Here is a 20,145-nt window from a genome sequence, read left to right on the forward strand (position 1 = left end):
CATACCCTAAACTCTAAAGGTGAGTTAGCCTAGGATGTAGCACTTTCCAAATGTATTTGGTCACATTTGGTCAAGAAAAGTCTTGTGGGACTTTTCTCAGGAAACCTCCTTGTAGATGTGTAGTGTGATGAAACATTTTGCAAAAGTCCCATAAACTAAAGGCCCCTTTGGAGTCAGGAAGGTTCTCTGTGGAGACATAATAGGAGGATCTCTCTCTTCAGATCTCACTTAACACAGGCTGTAGGGCTTCATGGATGAGAGCCATGGTTCCCACGTGGAATGAGGTACCCTGAAATGTGTGCCTGGTGTTCCTTTGTGGAGCAAGGGGGAAATATTAGCACCTCTGTTGTTAACTTCCTGTATTAGTCTTCATAATTTCTACTCTTGTAAATGTTTTATGGTATATATGCCCTTATTTTAGTATGTGTCTGGATATAGATAGAGATACATATGCATATAAATAGATACACATATACACACTCAAAAATTTTACTGATAGGGTATGCAATCCAAACATTTTAGAGACTCCCCACTGGTTCAAAGAACAGATGTTAAGTGAAACAGACCTGCAGCCCATTCTTGCAGCCTCCATTTTTTGTCTTTATGACCCAAACACCTCATTTTGCTTCTTTTAAGACTAAACTTCTTCATCTGTCTAAAGGAAACAATAAGAGTGCCTAGTTCATCAAGTTCAGTTTGAGAATGAGATCAGCTAATGGAGGTGAAGGATATAGCACATTGACCAGCATATACTAAGTTCTCAAGAAATGATAGCAGTTAATCCCTTTAGTTGGAAAGGATGTGAGAACGCCATTCCTTCCGGAAACCTGGAAGGAATGTACGTCAAACATCTTTGGTTCGATTGTGTGTGATGCTATGACAGACGAGGTGAGGAGCTTGCCTTGCGTTTCTGAGCACTCACAGCATCTTTGTCTGGTTCCTCTGCTCAGGTGAAGCCGCGTCTGCAGCGGGGTGGAAGTTCCGCCTCCCTCCACAACAGTCTCATGAGGAACAGCATCTTCCAGCTCATGATACACACCCTTGACCCACTGGCTGAAGGTAAGCATCAGGCTTTGGTTTGGGGCCTTGTTTGGGGTGGAGGGAAAGGCTGTGAACAGGCCTCTCTTCATAAAACATGTTTGTGCTTCCGTCACAAACCCGCTAATGTCCTCGTGTGTCACCTCTGCCAGAGGCAGCCCCAGCCCTTCCGGGCGCTTTTTCTACCACCGCCCAGTTCACCATCAGAGATTCTTGTACCAGGAACGGGAGCGGAGGTCTGTTTGCTGATTCTGTCCTTTGATGCCTCCAGCATAAATACAGTTTGTTACCAGGCAGAGCAGACAAAAGAGCTTTTTCTCTCCCTTCCAGCTGGAATGACAGTTCTCTTTCATCATCCTCCTCAGTTTCAAAATGAAGTTGTATATCAGGATAAGTTGATAAATTGCATATCTTTGAAAAAGAGAGAGAGACAAGAACTCCATGACTTAGCAAGGCTGGAATTAGTTTGGGGAATGATGTTCACTGCAGAACACTAATGTTGTACCTAGTCTTTGGCAATTGGAAGATGAGGGGGGTAAGCTTCTAAACACCTAAAGAGCACTCTCTAAGATAACTGCTTAGGATCAGGTTGAAGAACCACCCTGGTTCACCTCCTACAGTCATCATATAAACCATCACCAAGAGTCTAGTATTGTGTTCTTCCAGTTATACTCACAAGGAAGCCAGATACATTGTGCTTTTTTAATTGCATAAGTATGCTTTAAAAAAATTTTTTTTCAAGGAAGTAGGTATCTGATGCATCAGATAAATATCGGAGTTAGGCCACTAGCAAAGGGCTCGAATATTGCCAAGTCTTCTGTTCTACCTTCATCCCTGGACCTTACAATTAAGCCTGATGTTACACAGGGGCGAATAACCTGGAAACAGGTCTCTGCCAGTGAATGAACACATGGGATGAGATTAATAAATCATATCACACAAATCAGAGCTCTTTACCAATGTAAAACTTTGCTAAGTCATTTCAAGAGTCCAGATGAAATCAAGAAAACCCTGGGATGTCGAGAGAGTCTCCCCAGGTCCTGTCTCCCCTCACTGGACCTTCACCCAGAATAATAAGTGAGGATCACAGGCTCTCTCTCACTGTGGAGCACTGCAGTCATAACACATTTCCACCCTGTGGCCCAGAGAATTGCATAGCTGATGTGATGTTTTCCAGGGAGCCTTCCTTCATCTATCCTGGGTTCTGTTTACTCAGGGGCAGTCGTTTGCCAGGAACATCCTAAATATCATTACTCTCTTTACCAGAGGCCCATGTGACAAGGAAATTAGCCCTGGTCACTAGCCTTCTTTCCCCTCCACTGCTCAGGGTCACCCCCAGAGAAATGATCTCAGTGAGTGAGGGGATCCCAGGGCAACCTCCTGCCAGCCACGAAGCAGCTGTGTGACTTTGGGCAACTTAGAGCCTCTCTTGTATCTCATTCCTTCATCTCCAGTAATAGTTACCTCAGTCTGGTAATTTTATAATTGGCAAAGCATTTTCACACCTGTGAATCTATGCTTTCCAATAACTCTTCACAGCTACATTAATATTTTAATTTCATAAAGTAGGGTACCACCAAAATAGATCTCAAGGGTATCTCCTTCTCTCGCTGCAAGCTCTTCATTCCAACCATCTTTACAGCTTTCTAGCTGATCTTCCACTCCCTCCATTGCCTCCTTCCTTGCATATTTTCCACCTTGCAACCCAAGTAATCTTCTTAAAAAGTAAATCAAATCGTGTCACTCCTACTAACCTGCAGCAGCTTCCCATGGCTCATAGGAAAATGGTGACATACTTGCCATGGTCTACACCATCTGTCTCATTCTCCAAACTCACTTTGACTTAACTTTGTGTTAGCTAGACAGATGCCTTCTGTCCTAAAATAGATACGTCTTTCCTGCCTCAGAGTCTTTGCTTAGACTGTTCCCTCCACCCAAAATACTTTTCCTTCTCCCAGTTTCTTCCACTTTCCCCTGCTTTATTTTTGCCCAGTCTTCAGTACTTTGTGTAAATGACACCTCCTGACCATCCAGTATAAATGAGGGCACCAGTTGTCATCTCTCCGGGCATCCTTTAATTTTTCTTTGTTGCCCACTTTACAAGCTGTATGATTATTTGTTTACTACCTCTCTCCCCCAGGACACAGTAAATTTCTAGAAAACAGGGATTCTGTTTATTTACCAGTTGTCCCCAGGGTCTAACAGGCTACCTGGTACATAGTAGCTGCTATGGCTTAGAACGATTAAGCCACCTGGCCATAGTCATGCCCTGATAGTCACACAGTTTCAAAGCTTTCTAAAACCCCATAGGTTTAAGGTTGTTTCTTGGTTATTTTGAGCTACCATCTTCCCCACCATTACCCAGAAGAGCAGGTGCGAGAAAAAATGAACTATCTTACCTGCCCCAACTCAATTATGAACAAGAGACTGAGTATCCTTATTTCTGGCAAGGCATGTTATATAGGAATTGAGGACAGACTCCAGAGCCAGATTCTCTGGCTCCAAATCCTAGTTCTGCATTTACTAGCTGTGTGACCTTGGATAAGTTACTTAACCTCTCTGTACCTCAATTTCCTCATCTGTAAAAATCAGGATGATATATAATAATGTCTACATCATAAGGTTGTTATAAGGACTAAAGGAGTTCAATATACATTAAGCATTTAACCCATTGCCTAGCAGATTGTAAGTACCATACAGGTCTGGAATTACTGTTTCATTACATTGAAAAATAATACAGCATATGAATATTTTAATTTAAAAAATTCAAAAGGCTGTGGTGAGACTTTCTGGTGGCTCAGTGGAAAAGAATTCACCTGCTAATGCAGAAGACACAGGTTCAATCCCTGGTTCAGAAAGATCCCACGTGCCATGGAGCAGTTAAGCCTGTGCACCACAGCTATTGAGCCTGTGCCCTGGAACCCGTGCTCCACAATAAGAGAAGCCACCACAATGGGAAGCCTGCTCACTGCAACTAGAGAGTAGCCCCCACTTGCCACAACTAGAGAAAAGCCCACACAGCAACAAAGACCCAGCGCAGCCAAAAATAAATACATAAAATTTGGGGGGAAGGGGGAGACTATGATGAAAAATATGTCTTCCTCCTCCAACAAACTCCCAGTTTTCTCCAGTCCCCCAGTTCTTTCAGAGGCAATGACTGCTACCAATTTCTTGGGGTTCATTCCCGAGATGATGTGTATATATAACTCTGTGGGGTGTGTGTGTGTGTGTGTGTGTGTGTGTGTGTGTGTGACCTTGCCCATAGGTCTCAACAACCTAAATTTCCGTGGTTTTTGTCTGAGGGAGTTCAGTTTCTGATAGGGCTTGTTTTTGTCTTTCTATCTGGTGGGAAGGTTATGCTTTGTTTCAGTGAGATAAGAGAGGGTGACTCTGGGTTGTCTCGGAGTCAGGCCATCCATGATTTTCTTTCTTTTTTTTTTTTTTTGTTTCTTTTTTTTTTAATTATTATTTTATTTTATTTTTTTTTCCAGTGGGTTTTGTCATACATTGATATGAATCAGCCATGGATTTACATGTATTCCCAATCCCGATCCCCCCTCCCACCTCCCTCTCCACCCGATTCCTCTGGGTCTTCCCAGTGCACCAGGCCCGAGCACTTGTCTCGTGCATCCCACCTGGGCTGGTGATCTGTTTCACCATAGATAGTATACATGCTGTTCTTTTGAAATATCCCACCCTCACATTCTCCCACAGAGTTCAAAAGTCTGTTCTGTATTTCTGTGTCTCTTTTTCTGTTCTGCATATAGGGTTATCGTTATCACCTTTCTAAATTCCATATATATGTGTCAGTATGCTGTAATGTTCTTTATCTTTCTGGCTTACTTCACTCTGTATAATGGGCTCCAGCTTCATCCATCTCATTAGGACTGGTTCAAATGAATTCTTTTTAATGGCTGAGTAATAGTCCATGGTGTATATGTACCACAGCTTCCTTATCCATTCATCTGCTGATGGGCATCTAGGTTGCTTCCATGTCCTGGCTATTATAAACAGTGCCATGATTTTCTAAAACACCTGGTCCTTGTAGGGCTGTACTGCAATTAAAGTGTTTGTTCCTGCTGTAGCAAGATGTGCCATCTAAATCGAGGCACCTCCGTTCAAGGTGAAGCTCTCCCTGAAAGACGTGGAGTGCTCCAATGGCATGAATCTGGGAGAATGCAGAGAGCCATAATCAGTTCTGGATTTGAGTGATTAGAAAATATGGAAAGGACTTCAGTGCTTTCAAATTGCTCCACAGCACGTTGCCAAGAAAGCAGATTGCTCCAGTATTTTTCCCCAAAAAAATTCACAATCATTTCCCATTCCAAGAACATTCCAAGCTCTCAGAAATAGTCATCTCTCTTTTTGTTTGCATCTAATCACTGGAACTCACACATCCTTGTGCCAAACTGTCACCTCTTAACAATATAGAGCGTGCTGGTTACGTCACCAGGTTGATGGCATGAACACTGCAGTGGCTTCTCTGTTGCACTGGTTGATGTTCCTGGCATCTGCCTTGCTGAGACGTGCATTGGCACAGCATGGCAGACAGTCCCTTTTCATAAGGGAAGTTTCCAACATCATCCGGGACAGATGACCTATGAAAAGACATTTCTCATCTGTGCCATTCAGGTATCAATCCAGTGATGGAGCCCTTGCTAAAAGCTTTAATTGGTGGTTGGTTCAGCCTCTGAGCCTGAGTCACAAGATCCAGCAGTGTTTGTGTTTCTTATCTATTGATACGTAACAAAGCACCCAAGACTTAGTCACTTAAAACCACCCCCATATCATTCCTGCTCATAATTTCATGGATCAGGAATTTGGGTGATTCAGGGATCAGCAAGGTGATTCTTCTGTTCCATGTGGTATCAGTTGAAGGTCAGTTGATGCTATTCAGCTAGGAGATGGGCAGGTTAAAGGCTCCAAAAGGGCCTTGCTGACATGTCTGCTATGTCTGCCACCTTTGAAGGCACAGCTGGGAGGCTGGATTCAGCTAGGCCCCTGACTCCCCATGTTGTCACAGGGCTTTTCCACTTGCTTGGTCTTCTCATACAGTGGCTGAGAGCTCCATGAGCAAACCATCCAAGAGGCCCAGGCAATAGGAGCAGGGCTTCCCATGACCTAGCCTGGGAAGTCCCAGAGTGTCACTTCTATTATAGTCTCACACTAGTCACACCATCCCGAAGGCCAGACCAAACTCAAGACACGGAGGAGGAGACTCCACCTCTGTATGGGAAGATACCAGAGAATTTGAACCACCTTTTGTCTAACCCAGCCTGTTTCAGGGACACACATCACTGAGTGGTTCATCCGTCCATGGTTCAGTGGCGTTTTCTGGGCAAACTACACAGTGTGGAGGGGACAAAGCCATAGGCAACCTGCTTTGGGTGAGAAGACAGCACAGTTGTCTTTTTTAAAATCAGAAAAACCTTAGTGTTCCCAGAAGTAGACTTCCACTTACATCACATGGGCTGGAACAGGGCTGTGTGACCACCCTGACCTACAAAGGAACCAGAAGTGGGCTGTCTGCCCCCTCAAACATGAAACTCCACGGTCAACCCCAGTGAAAGTCAAAGGGTTCCCTTTCTCCTTCTCATCCTTAATAACCTTCATCCTGTCTTTTCAAGTTCCTGATTAACAAAGAGATACAATGTTCCCCTTCTTCCCCCCTTTTAAAACATTTTCTGGTGGCCTCTGAGTCCAAATTTTATACAGTGGCCCTAAATCCTCCCCCAGCAAAAGCATGTCCCAACGCTTGCCATCTAAGGAGCCTGGTTACCCCAAGACATAGGTGAAATCATGCCCTACCTCAGTTCAAAACCATCTCACCAGTAGGAAAAGGCCTAGTTTTTGTGGTGGCCCTAAGGCCCCCTGTGACCTGCCTCTCTTCTTTCCTCCCTCCTTCCCCACTCTCTTTTTCCCCGCTCCAGTCCTCTCCTCCTCTTTCTCTCCCCTTCTCTCCTCCCTCTTGTGTGTCATTCCCTTTGCTCCACTCCTCTGATTGACTAGCAGCTCCTCACAAACTCCCAGCATCCTCCTGCCCCAGGGCCTTTGCACATGTTCTGTCTTCCTCCATCCAAATGACATGTTCTCGTCTTTCTCCATCCTGCTTTCCCTTCCTTCAAGTCAGCATACACATGTCACCTGATGAGAAAGATCTGACTCAGTCAGACTTTGAAAAACAGCAAAATCAAAACCATGATAATAAAGCAGAGTTCTGGACCTTCCTTGCCCTGCAATACATTTGTCCATAAACACCATGAATATATTTATTTGTTGTTTGTTTCCTGTCTCTACCCTTACACCTTGGACAGGGCAGGCACTCCTCTATCTCCAGGGCCTGGTCTACATGGATCCCAATCCCTGTTTGTTGAGTGGATTGAATGAGTGCTTGCTTATATAATGTTTCTGCTGAAAAACATATGACTAGCCATGTAGATTATCTTAATCCATGCTCTGTCAAAAGACTCTTTGGATGTGACCCACAAAGTCCTATTCAGTTAATGGTTGTCTCTGCAGTAGTGAGAAGCAATCATGTCTCCTTCCTTGTGGAATTTCAAATTTTTTCATCATAACAGCAATTTTATTATCAGTAGCAAAGTTTAACAAATAAGTGTACTTGATGCCTTAGAAACACAAGAGCAGGGATAATACTGTGTTAGCCTAGGTGGCTTGTAATTGAATTGAAGGATTATTTAACCTCAGGGCACAAGACAGTTTAGAACAGCAGGTCCCCAGGCCTGATGTGTGTTTCTCTTGAGACCATTTTCATGACAAAAATCTTCAGAATCCTGTAATGAGATATCTGAAAATAACACCATACTCATAGTACGATACCTGCCTTCTTTGCTATTAAAAGTCAGACAAGCTTCCCCCACGGTAAATTCACTTCATGTCACACTGCGGGTCTCTGCTGTCACTTTCTAGCCAACACATTTATGTTGCTTTCGTTTAAATGGGCTGGAAGGGTGTCCTGAGAGCCTTTCCCCTGCCTTTCCGAAGGGACAGTTTTGGTCCCTCATTTTCCTCCCACTAAGATCCTGTGACATCCTGATGTCATCTCTGCTTTATCAGTCTGACTCAGGCAATGCAAGGTGACGTGAATTCCAGGACATCTTCATCATAAAGCCTCACAAATGAGTAGCCACTATTTATTGTTTCCCCATCTTCCCTGTACCCTAGATTATAAGTTTTCAAACTTGTTTCTCAGTAACAGCATAACCTTTTGCTAGAAGGGATTCCCACAGGGAAGAATAAATATTTTTAATAGTTAAAACCATTAAGAGTTTACTCACATCAGATACTTTCATTAGTGTGCCAACTCAATTGCTTTCCTATAAACCATCAATGTCAAACATAAAATAAATAAAGACCCACTCAACAAAATGCAACAAAACCAAAAAGTGCCAGGGATTAACCCAAAGAAAATGTTTAGCTTTAGTGCAAAAACAGTAGTCATTTCTGAAGAACATGGAAGACGATCTAAATAAATGTTGGTATATTATAAAGATATCAGTTCTTCCCAAATGGAACTCTAAATGCAACTCAATCCTAATTGAAATCCCAAAAATATGTTTATGGAACTTCAGAACTTGACTTTGAAATTTATATAGAGTAAGCAGGAAGAGCAAAGGCACTTTTAACAAAGAACAAATAGGGAAAATACACCCAGCAGAGATCAAGATGTATCACGGAGCAACAGCTTTTGGGTGCTCTGGTTGAAGGATTTGGGAGGAAGGGGAGGAGGCTGGACCAGAAGCAACCAGGATCTCCCCAGAGGTGGCCCTCGGGGAGCAGGAGGAAGCTGTGGGCACCTGCGCTGTGGGGTCCGCCAGCTCTGGCTGAAGCACTGGGGGATGGGAGAGGGGCTTCCTGAAGCACTAGAATCAGCCCTGTGATGGAGCAAGGCCCTCATTCCCGAGGTGGTGAAAGCACACACGTTCACGGAATCAACATCACATCCTGACAAGTGCAGATTGATAAACCCAACAGGGAGGCCCGGCTGGTGTGCAAAAAAGCGGAAGCTGTCAGGGCAGGTGAACTGTGCTTGCCAGGTCTTCAGGAACGTCATCCTAGGTGCAAACCTGAGGGCAGGGCCCTCAGGAAAGGGTGCCTTCAGAGAAAGTGCCCTTCAAGAGCAGTTCTCAAAGGCAGTGAGGAGCATGGGCGGGCAGAGAAGGTGGTGAGGAATCGAGGGCAATGGAGGTGGCTGGAGAAACCCAAGCTATGCATGGTTGGCCTAACCGAGCCAGGGCTTCTTTGAGATGAGCGGGCGTGTGACCATTTGCCTGCTTGAATGCTCCAGCGGGCTCTCCTGTCCAAGGGCACTTGCAATGTGTCTGGGTGTGTCTGTGTGTGTGTGTGTTTGTGTGTCTCTGTATCCGTGTGGCTCTGTTTGGACGTCTGTGTATATGTGTATATATGTATCTGTGTCTACATGTCTGTGTGTATGTGTGTGTGTCTGCGTGTGAGTGTCTATGTCTGAGTGTGTGTGTCTGTGTATGCCTCTACCATAACTATGTGTGTGTCATTGAAGTGCCAGAAACTAAAGGCCTAAGATGATGTTGAAGAGAAAAAACAAGAGACCGGGGCTTTCAAAGTGCTTATTACTCAGTGGAACACACCTGAGAGTCACCTCCTGTCTTTCTCCAATCAGTGTCTATGGGAAGTATTGCATTTTACCTCCGAGGAAACTGAGGTTTAGAGAGGTGACATTACTTGCTCATGGTCACCCAGCTCCTAAGTCTGCCTTCAGAGCTTGAACACTTTGCACTCACACAGGACTCTCATCTCTAGCCATGTGTCCCTCTCCCATACCTACAGCCAGACATCTGTCTTATTTTGTAAAATCACTTCAGTGCTTCCACATTGATGTTTAGTGTTAACTTGAAGCTGACACGAAAATTAAACTTTTACTTGCTTGCTGCGTTTTCTTTTTTTCTCACCCAGCAGCAGAACTTATTTCCCCAGTTTCTGTTTTTAAAAATGGCTTCAATATGCACTTTCAAAAATTGTCATTTGATACTAGAAGAAAGTCATTTTCATGCCTATTTGATTCAAACTGTGGAGACGTTATCCCTGAAAGGCAGTATTGTAACCTTTCTTTCAGTCCCAAATCATGGATCAGTTTAAATTAGTGAGAAAGATGCTTGTGTGCTGCCTCAGCTGGTGAGTGGACAGGCAACAGGAGTGAAAATCTTCACTGGGAAAGAATAAAATGCAATCTGCTGGCTTTGTTTTTAATAAGATGACGGTCATTTAAATGCCTGGATAGAGGAAGGCAGGCTATTAATGCCTCTCATAGCACAAATGCGGGGACAAGTTAAATAGCTTCTCTCTTTGGGGAATAGTAGAGCATTACTCTCAGATTTGAACATCAAAGATGGTCGAAATTGAATCTCTCTTTGTGTTGTACACATTACAAATACATTTCATTTGGGGCATGAAGAGAAAGTGAATGGTCTCCCTGAAATGAATGCTTTTGAGGGTAGAAATAGTCTCTCTCTTTCTCTCTCTCTCTCTCTCGTCTCAGGTTTGCCTTGAAGTCAAGTCCACAAAAGTCTGTGACCAAATTATTGACTTGATGCCATTTGAAAGTAAACACTGCACACAGAAAGGAAAAAGCAATGAGGCATCCATTCAGTTATAGTTTCATCTTTGTGCTGTTGAACTTATCACATGCTCTAGAGATGCAGTTAGAACTCCTTCAGAGGGGGGACCCAGAGTTTCCCAAGCAGCTGCCACAGCAATGATGCCCCCAAAGGATGGGGCAATCAGTGAAGGTGGAAAAGGACTTTAATTTTGTCAGTGATGGCCCGTTCCAAAAGCGTGTTGATGTAGAAACATCATTCAAAGGGGTTTTCTCTCAAATGAAACACTAAAGACTTCTCTGCTTTGTTCCATCAATAACTGGGCCTCACGTCATGGAGTGCAGGTTGGACGATTTGCATTCTGTTCAGAGACAGTTCCCCCTGACGGCAGTCAGGTTTCTTGCTAGTGTGTCTCTTGGTCTGGGATTTGCACCATGCCATGCATTCACCTCTAGGTGTTATACTGTAAAAACAAATCCTCAAGCTGCTGTCAGGGTCCATTTCTCTCCTAATCTCATGACAGCAGAGCCACCAAATCCGGCCTCTTCACCTCAGCCATTGAAAAGAATCTCGTGACCCACGTCAAACTGTCCTTTATAGATTGTCTTGGAGCTCAGTGAGGCTATATGATACACACATGTGCAAGAGCACACACATACACTCACAGAAAGAGTGATCAGCGTTGTGGTTTATATAAACTTAAGGGTCTACAAATTTGTTTCCTGTTTGTGTGTATGGATTCATGTATTCATTCATTCATAAAACACATTGCTATTGCAAGCTGATGTGAGAGGTCACCCCATGTGAGAACATTTCCTTTTACAAGCCCGCACTTTAGGTAAGTCTCTAGGCGAACAGAAGCCAGTGCTTGCCCGAGTCTAGCTAACTTCCTGAAAACCAGCATAAATGTCCTTGTTGTATCTGAGTTTTAGCAATGCAGCTGCTACGGCCTCTGTAGCTACTTGTGTGCTGGTAATTTCCCTCTTTGACTTCCCAGACTGGCAGCACTTAATCCCACATGGCCAATAGCAAAGGTAGCTTTGCTTCAACTCTAAGGACTTCAGGCCAGAACCACCATCACTGGCAGGAATTAAAAATCATGGTGAAATATCCCACCCTCACATTCATATCAATGTATGACCAAAAAATAATAATAATAAAAAATAATAATTAAAAAAAAAAAAAAATCATGGTGAGTCCATCTAATTCCAGAAAACTCTTCATGATAAAAAGTCTCCTCTGGCATTTCTGAAAAAAACTTTACCCAATTGTTTATTTTCCTTTCCATGCATCCTGTTCCCATTCATGGGACAATAGGTCACACGGAGTTTCCTATCTAGTTGTTGTGGTTCAGTCACTAAGTTGTGACTCTTTTGTGACCCCCCTTGACTGTAGCCCGTCAGGCTCCTCTGTCCATGGGATTTTCCGGGCAAGAATACTGGAGTGGGTTGCCATTTCCTCCTCCAGGGGATCTTCCTGACACAGGAATCAAACCTGCATCTCCTGCATTAGCAGGCAGATTCTTTACCACTGAGCCATCTAGAAAAGGTTACAAATTCTTTTCTTGACCTCAGGACTGTTCCCCATCTTCTTTGTGCTAGGGAGAATTAGAATGTGAGGAGCTGATCCTTGGCGCTTCAAGGTAGCATCTTGCAATATGCCCATTTAGACAGGCTGTCTCCCCTGCTGAGTGTGTTCATGGAGGCATCTTCCCACTAGGCTCTTGGGAGAGGGAATAGAGTATAGTCATTCAGCAGACACATTGTGGAGTCAGCCACCTTGGTTTGAACCCCAGCTCTGCCACTTACTAGTTGTCTGACCTTGGGTGAGTTATTTAACATCTCTATAACTCAGCTTCCTATAAATAGGAAAGATAAGAGCATCTATCTCTTAAGGCTATTGAGTATATCCAACGGAGTACTGTTTACAGAGCACATAGAATAGTGCCTGGTACATCTGTAGTTGCCAAAATGCTTTCAGTTCTTTTTTCTTTCTTGCACTTGGCATTTTTCAGGCAGTCTTCAAAGGTTCAGTAGTAAGTCATTGAATTATTTCATCTCCTTTTTTGCTTAAAAAGAAGTCTCTTCATCATGTACCAGTTTTTAGATCCTGCCTTACCTGTCTATAAGATGGAAACTGGTCTTATTGACAATCTGGCTTTTAGTTGAGCAAAAGTTATCCTGAAGCTGAATAACTATACATTCTATATTTACAAGTTCTTCTGTTCTTTGTACAATGAGGAGTAAATCAACGTGACATGGTACTTGACTCATTTCCTTTCAATAACTCCCAGCTTCCTCTGTGGTCTACAGCTTTTTGGCAGACTTAAAAAAAAAAATTCCTCTTTCCAACATATTGATTAAAAAAATCTGGAAAAGCAATTATTGTACTAATTTTTTAATCCTGGTGAAACATCCTTAGGCCACTGTTTATGTAATTAGGACTCATAACCTTCTGCAAGTCCCTGCCTTCTCCTACATCATCAGATCTCTGCTTCACAACAGGCATTTGCCATTTAATGTAAGGTGCATAATGGACTACTTGTGAAACATGTCTTAATTTTCTATGTTGTCTTTGCATCCTGGATTTTAAGTTCACTTGTATCTTCCCACTTTTTATGGTATTTAAGTAGGAATAATGGTAAATGGATTTCTACATCAATGAAATTTAGTGGATTGCATAAACATTCTTTGTACTTTGATCCTGTAATTTTTCGTAATGTGGGGTGATGGTTTCTATTGTGGTATGGAGCCAAGTATTCAATAAAGTGACATTCTGAACAGAACTGAAGTGTAGACTACAAAATTATAAGAGTAGTTTGAATTACTTCCCCTTCAGTGGGATTAATTTCCTTTGTCTTCCAGTCTTTTTCCCTCCATTTCATTCTGTTTCCAAATCTTCTTGCCTTCTCATTCTTCTCTCATCTCTTGCCCTTTTGTCCCTCTTGAATAGCTGATGTTTGTTTGCCCATTTTATTGCTTTTCCTCCCCTCTTCTAGGACACTTTTCTGATATTTTTTGATATTCAGTGCATCAGAGGGTAGAAACTCAGCTGTGCTGACCCGACGGCTGGACATAATTTAGCACTGATTCTCTCTGCCTGGCAGACTCTTCCGAATCCAGCCAGGCTGCAGGATGAGATCCAGGAGAACATCCAAATTGTTCTCTAGCCAGCATGCAGCATCCATTCCACACACCAGTCAGATTGTTTTGTTTTTTTTTTTCTTTTTCATCTCCATTTCCAAGCTATTGCCGCCATTTTGTCTTCTATATGCTGAGTACTCTCATGATGGCACTTTTGTATGTTGTAAATCCCCCTGAAACTGGTCTTATCAGCAGTCTGGCTTTTAGGTGAGCAAAAGTTATCCTGAAGCAATGAAGAGGATTCCAACAGTTGAGGCTACATGCATTTTCCCTTCGCAGACTTCCTTCCTGCAGAGATATTGAAGACAGAATAGTTGAAACTGTGGAGTTAAAACACTAAAATGGAAGGAGTCACAGGCATCCATACCAAAGGCAACCAGGCTAAGGAGGATTAACAGAGCACTATTAAATAGAGATTTAATTCAATTCAACAGCATCTGAACACCTACAGAGTGCCAGGAACTCTGCTGGGTGCTCAATTAACGAAATGAGTATGTTGATTCCTTGCCCTAAAGACCAGAAAACAAGTAGGTTAAGGTGCCTTTGATGAGCACACACAGAAGGGTATACTTGAAACAGACACACTGGAGGGAGTGACTTACACTAGGGATGGGGGAGCATTCAGGAATACTGCCTGCAGGAGGGAACCTCCAGGTGATTCACTAGATCAGAAGATCTCATAAAATTCCAACACAAAAAGACAGGATGTGTGGGATTTAGAGAGATATGTTCAGTTTGTGTTTTGAAAGCCTTACGCTGGTAACAATGTGAAAGATAGGTGAGAGGTGCCAGGACTAGACAGTAAATGGTAAGAAAGAGAAAGAGTAGCTGGTAAGAAACGAGAGTTCAAATAGGACTACTGCAGCAACCTCAGCAAGGCTTTCAACTAAGGCAGGGACAGTAGGAATGGAGCAGAAAAGACAGAATTGAGGCTGTTCAGGGTGGGATTGATAGGGCTTTCACGACAATATTATTGGGCTTCCCTTGTGGCTCAGTAGGTAGAGAATCCACCTGCAATGAGGGAGACCTGGGTTTGGTCCCTGGGTTGGGAAGATCCCCTGGAGAAGGGAAAGGCTACCCATTCCAGTATTCTGGCCTGGAAAATGCCATGGACTGTATAGTCCATGGGGTCACAAAGGGTCGGACACAACTGAGCAACTTTCACTTTCCTGACTGGTTGGGTTGTGGGTGTGGCTATAGAAGCATCAGCATCACTTAAAGCCCCACCCTTTGGATCTTAATTTCAGTTCAGTTCAGTTCAGTCGTTCAGTCATGTCTGACTCTTTGCGACCCCATGAATCGCAGCACGCCAGGCCTCCCTGTCCATCACCAACTCCCGGAGTCTACTCAAACTCATATCCATTGAGTCAGTGATGCCATCCAGCCATCTCATCCTCTGTCGTCCCCTTCTCCTCCTGCCCCCAATCCCTCCCAGCATCAGGGTCTTTTCCAATGAGTCAGCTCTTCGCATCAGGTGGCCAAAGTATTGGAGTTTCAGCTTCAGCATCAGTCCTTCCAATGAACACCCAGGACTGATCTCCTTTAGGATGGACTGGTTGGATCTCCTTGCAGTCCAAGGGACTCTCAAGAGTCTTCTCCAACACAACAGTTCAAAAGCATCAATTCTTCAGTGCTCAGCTTTCTTCACAGTCCAACTCTCACATCCATACATGACCACTGGAAAAACCATAGCCTTGACTAGATGGACCTTTGTTGGCAAAGTAATGTCTCTGCTTTTTAATATGCTATCTAGGTTGGTCATAACTTTCCTTCCAAGGAGTAAGCGTCTTTTAATTTCATGGCTGCAATCACGATCTTAGTCATATGTAATATAACCAAGCTCATATTTCTGTGAAAGAGAACACTGGACTTATCTGTATGTGTCAACTCAAAAAAATCCTTTTAAAAAAAGGATAGGGGAAGAGAATGGAACCTCTTGCCACTTTCAAGACTGAGCAATAAATGTGTGTGTATCCCCCCCACCCCAAATTTGATAAGATTTAAGAAGAAAGTACCTTTTGCCTGATTTTGTAAACATAATCATTTCATTTACAGAGATGCAAAAATGCAAAGATGTAGATGTCATTAGTGAACATGTTAGCTTCTTAACCCCCTACCTATACAAAGAACTTACCGAGAACATGTTTTAGAAACTTGCTATTAGAAGGGCTCAAACAGATTTTTTTTAAATAAGAAATAAATTCCAAATGTTGCATAGATGGTATCTAATATTGTATATTCTTTGCTTTCAAACCATATTCTTTCACTGTCTTTGACAATGTCATTTTCTCCCTGGAAACGCCAGCTGAAAAGTAAGAGAAGTGAAAAAATATTCAATATTCAGCCAGAATTCTGGATTGATGCCCATGGAGGCAATAAAAATGAAAAATGGAGTGACTAACCCTGATTACTTACTATGTGCCAGGCACTGTGCTAAGCATTTTATATAAATTAACTCGTTCAATTTTCAGCATCATCCTATGAGTCTGTTATACTACAAATTTAACTATATTATAACCTCTTCTATTATAACCATTTTACTAATAAAGATACTGAAAGTTACAGAAGTAAATAATTTGCCCCAGGGCATAAGGGAAATAATAGATAGAGCCAGGTTCAAATCCAGGTTTGTTGGACCCCAGAATTCACTTTCTTAACCACTGAATAATACTACTTTGACAAACAGCTGGAATCCCTTTTGCGCTTTCCTTTTGAAAATCAAAACTTATATTATCTCTTTCCCTGCGTTGTACATTCTTTAAATAGTGTCAACAGTCTCCATGTATCTGATGTCATTACAAAAGAATATGACATTTATAGACTGCCTTTGGCATGACATAACTAGTTATTATTTTTGTCATTCTTCTCCTTTTACCTTTTTCTTCTCCAGTATAAATTTGTGCAGAGAATGTTAGAACAAGGCTCTAATCCTGGGTGCCCACTTATTGTGACTATAATAAGTGAGCCTGAATCCACATCACTACTGGGCTTTGACCCAGTCATAGAATGGTAACTCCTACATACTGAGAATTTCCAGTGTTCCCAGCATCACATAAAACCCCTTAGAGCAATGCAGTAAGGGAGTACTAGAATTAGCCCCATTTTTCAGATGAGGAAACTAAGGCTTTCAAGGCTAAGTATCATGCTACCAAGGTCACACAGCTAATAAGAAGTAAACTCTGGATTAGAACCCACACCTCTTGACTCCAGAAATCATGCGGAGTGCCATAAGATCTCCTTGTTCATCTCCGTGGTGATAAGGGCTCCTGATACCAGCTTCACTCTGGTTTTGTGACAATCAGAAGGATGCTATGATGGGAGTTGCCTGATTTAGTTGAAGGGAAACTAATAAATGCTTTAAAGTGCCTAATAATTAATACCTATCACATACATAATTAATATTATTTGCCAGTTATGTGTTAGGTATCTGTAATATTTACCGCAACACTACAAGGCAGCTATTATTGTTCCCATCATATGTGAGTGTGAGAGCTGCGTGTCAAAGAGGTTAGCTAACTTGCCCAAGCTCTCGTGGCTGGTGAGTGGCAGAGCTAGTTGTCAAGTCAAAGTCTTGGGGTCGACAGTACAAATGATGGGACTGTCATGCTGTATCATTGCATGCTTTTATCCATCCCTTTGGGAAAAGGGAAGAACATTATGACAAAGTATCAGTGTTTAAAGTTACCTTATGATTGTTGAGACTTTTAATTACACAATTAAAAGGACACATAAATGTCCAGGAAATCTTTTTTTTTAACCATACTGTTTGGGGTTAATTCTCTTGCCTGGGTGGCTCATTGTTTTTCTTTAAAAATCCTTTCCAGAAACCTGCTTGTTCTCTCCTGTTTTCTTCCCCTCCCCAACCTATCTCAGAAGGGAAGCAGCAGAACAGCTCTTCCTGGTCCCATTTTTCTTGTTTGATCATCCAGAGCATGTAAATTACAGTGAAATATGGCCTGAGTCAGCTCCTCACAGGACAGGAATCAGTAACCATTGATATTGCTAAGCAACACCGCAGAGGAGCAAGAGTGCAAATTAGGTGACAAATTTGTAAGAAGTTGGAGTGTCTGGGGACTCTCTTGGGTGTTTCATTATGAACCATCTGGATGATCCACAGTAATGACCACACATTATTGTTCACTGTTCAAGGATGATAATTCCCATATAATTATATGGCACCTCCCTCTGTGATCCTCACCTACCTTTCAGAATCTTTCACTGTGTTTTTCACAATCCAGATATTTCCCTGAAAAATAATTGGGAACAGTTACACCTAACAGACAGTGTTCATTCCTCTCCAAAATAAGATTTTTTTTAATTACTCTTTTGACTCATATGGTAGCATAGCTAGATGGCAAGAATGTGCAAAAACTAAAAGAGTGTGTTAGTCATGGCATACTAGCATTTCCATTGGCCTGATGTGGACTTAGCCTTGGTGTCCCAGAGAAGCCTGAAGTCATGAGACTTGTAGTCTGCTCCCAAGTCAGAGATAAGCACACTGTGATACCTACACCAAGGGAGATAGGTAAGCCTCAAGGGAGATGAGGAAGGGAACCAAAGCCTTTGACTTTTGCAGAAGGGTAGCCGAGCAACGACCCCTCCCAGTTCCAAAAGCCTCGCTGGTCTCACTTGTTCATTCATTCATTCATTCACTAATAGTTTATAAGACAATTGGACTCACCATCCTGATTTTAAACCGAGCTGAGAGTGGTTTGCTTTTTTTTAAATTTGGAATTGGTTACCAACACTTAAGGTGCTTCCCTCGTGGCTCAGATGGTAAAGAAACTGCCTGCAATGTGGCAGACATAGGTTTGATACCAGGAAGAAGATACCAGGATCTTCTTCGGTCAGGAAGATCCCCTGGAGAAGGGAATGGCAACCCATTCCAGTATTCTTGCCTGGAGAATTCCATGCACAGAGGAGCCTGGCAGGCTACAGTCCATGGGTTCGCAAAGAGTTGGACACAACTGAACTACTAACACACACACATACACACACACACACTCCAACATTTAAAAGTCAGGAATTTTCACATAAAAGTCCAGATATCTGGCTTCCCTTAAATAATCAGATCTCTCAACACTGTCCCAGCCTTTCCTCATGGAATGGGAGCTAAGAGGCTGTCACCCCCTTGTAGGCATTCACTGGCCACTTTTCAATAGTCCCTACCACTCCCTATTGTTGGCCTCGGCCCACTGTCCTTACCTACACACCTGGCCCCTTTGGTTCATGGGTGCTTTATCAGAATGTTACTGTGCTCCAGGCACTGGGTCAGCTTCTGGGCATCTTTCTGATCCCTAATTTGGCCACCAATGTAGTATCAGTATTTCTAAGGGACTGGGGCCTCAGAATGATTTCAGCAGTTTGACGTCAACAAGGGAATACATGTAGAGAGTAAGGGAGACCAAAACAAGAACAAAGAAAAACAAGTGTGCCTGGGTTTGCTGGAAGCTTGAAAAGGAAGAGTGAGTTTTTCATGAAGGGGCTGATTCAGAAGGTGTGAAAATCAGGTGATAAATGTCTAAGAGGCAGTGGTGTATATAAGGACATAAATCCTACTTGACATTCAGTAGCTGAGGGAAGGTTACTCACAAGTTCAGCCTTTTATTTTCATTTGCAAACTTACTGCCTTGCTTCCAAAAGCCTAAGTGAGAGATTTTAATCACATAGAAGAAAAAGAAGCACTCGTTAGCATAGATTTACAAAGAGTTGAATATGAGAACTCCATAGGACAAAATCACCTCTGTTTACACCTTGTGTATGACATAGATATGTTACCACATGTTGGGTATAGCTGTCCCCAGATAACTGTGTACTCAGTTAGGAGGCTCTTAGGGACGTTTAACACACAAACATCATTCCCCCACAGATTGCTAAGCAGAACTTCTGCAGTGAGTCAGTGCTCTGAAAGCTTTTTTTGAGTGAGAATTTGAATTTGAAGGTTAAAATATTCCTTTTATTCTGACTTGAGTCTGAAGTGAGAATATGGTTGTTTCCTCATTTAACCTCCATCTCTTAAGGTTTTTTTTCTTTAACTTAAAAAAATTACTTGCCTTGACATGAACAATTGTTACAAAGGAGTAATGACAAAAGAAAGCCTTTTAATGGAAAGCAATTAATTTTGGTGGACCGTACAGCCCTTTTTTAGGTAAAATCAATCAAAAATCTTTAAATTGGGCTGACTTAGAAATATCTTTTAACTCAGAATACATATTGATTTTGACAAAAAATTTTCACACAGGGAGAGAAGAGAAACAAAGTCAACCTAAATCAAGCACTGTAAGAAACTTTAAAAAATTGTATGGATCTACAAATATAAATGTTATGTTTATAGGGAGTGGAAATGACAGGAAATGGGAAATGACAAATACATA

The 20,145-nt window shown here is 42.5% G+C and overlaps 1 protein-coding gene across 1 annotated transcript in view; it reads left to right on the top strand.

Moving 5' to 3' along the window:
• Nucleotides 1-20,145, top strand: part of SLC24A2 (solute carrier family 24 member 2) — a 270,205-nt gene that overhangs the window by 179,136 nt on the left and 70,924 nt on the right. The window contains exon 3 of the mRNA XM_061132459.1: nucleotides 951-1,059. Coding sequence (XP_060988442.1) covers nucleotides 951-1,059 — 109 coding nt within the window. The remainder of the gene's footprint in view (nucleotides 1-950; nucleotides 1,060-20,145) is intronic.

The sequence above is a fragment of the Dama dama genome, chromosome 29 (assembly GCF_033118175.1).
Source record: "Dama dama isolate Ldn47 chromosome 29, ASM3311817v1, whole genome shotgun sequence".
NCBI lineage: Eukaryota > Metazoa > Chordata > Mammalia > Artiodactyla > Cervidae > Dama > Dama dama.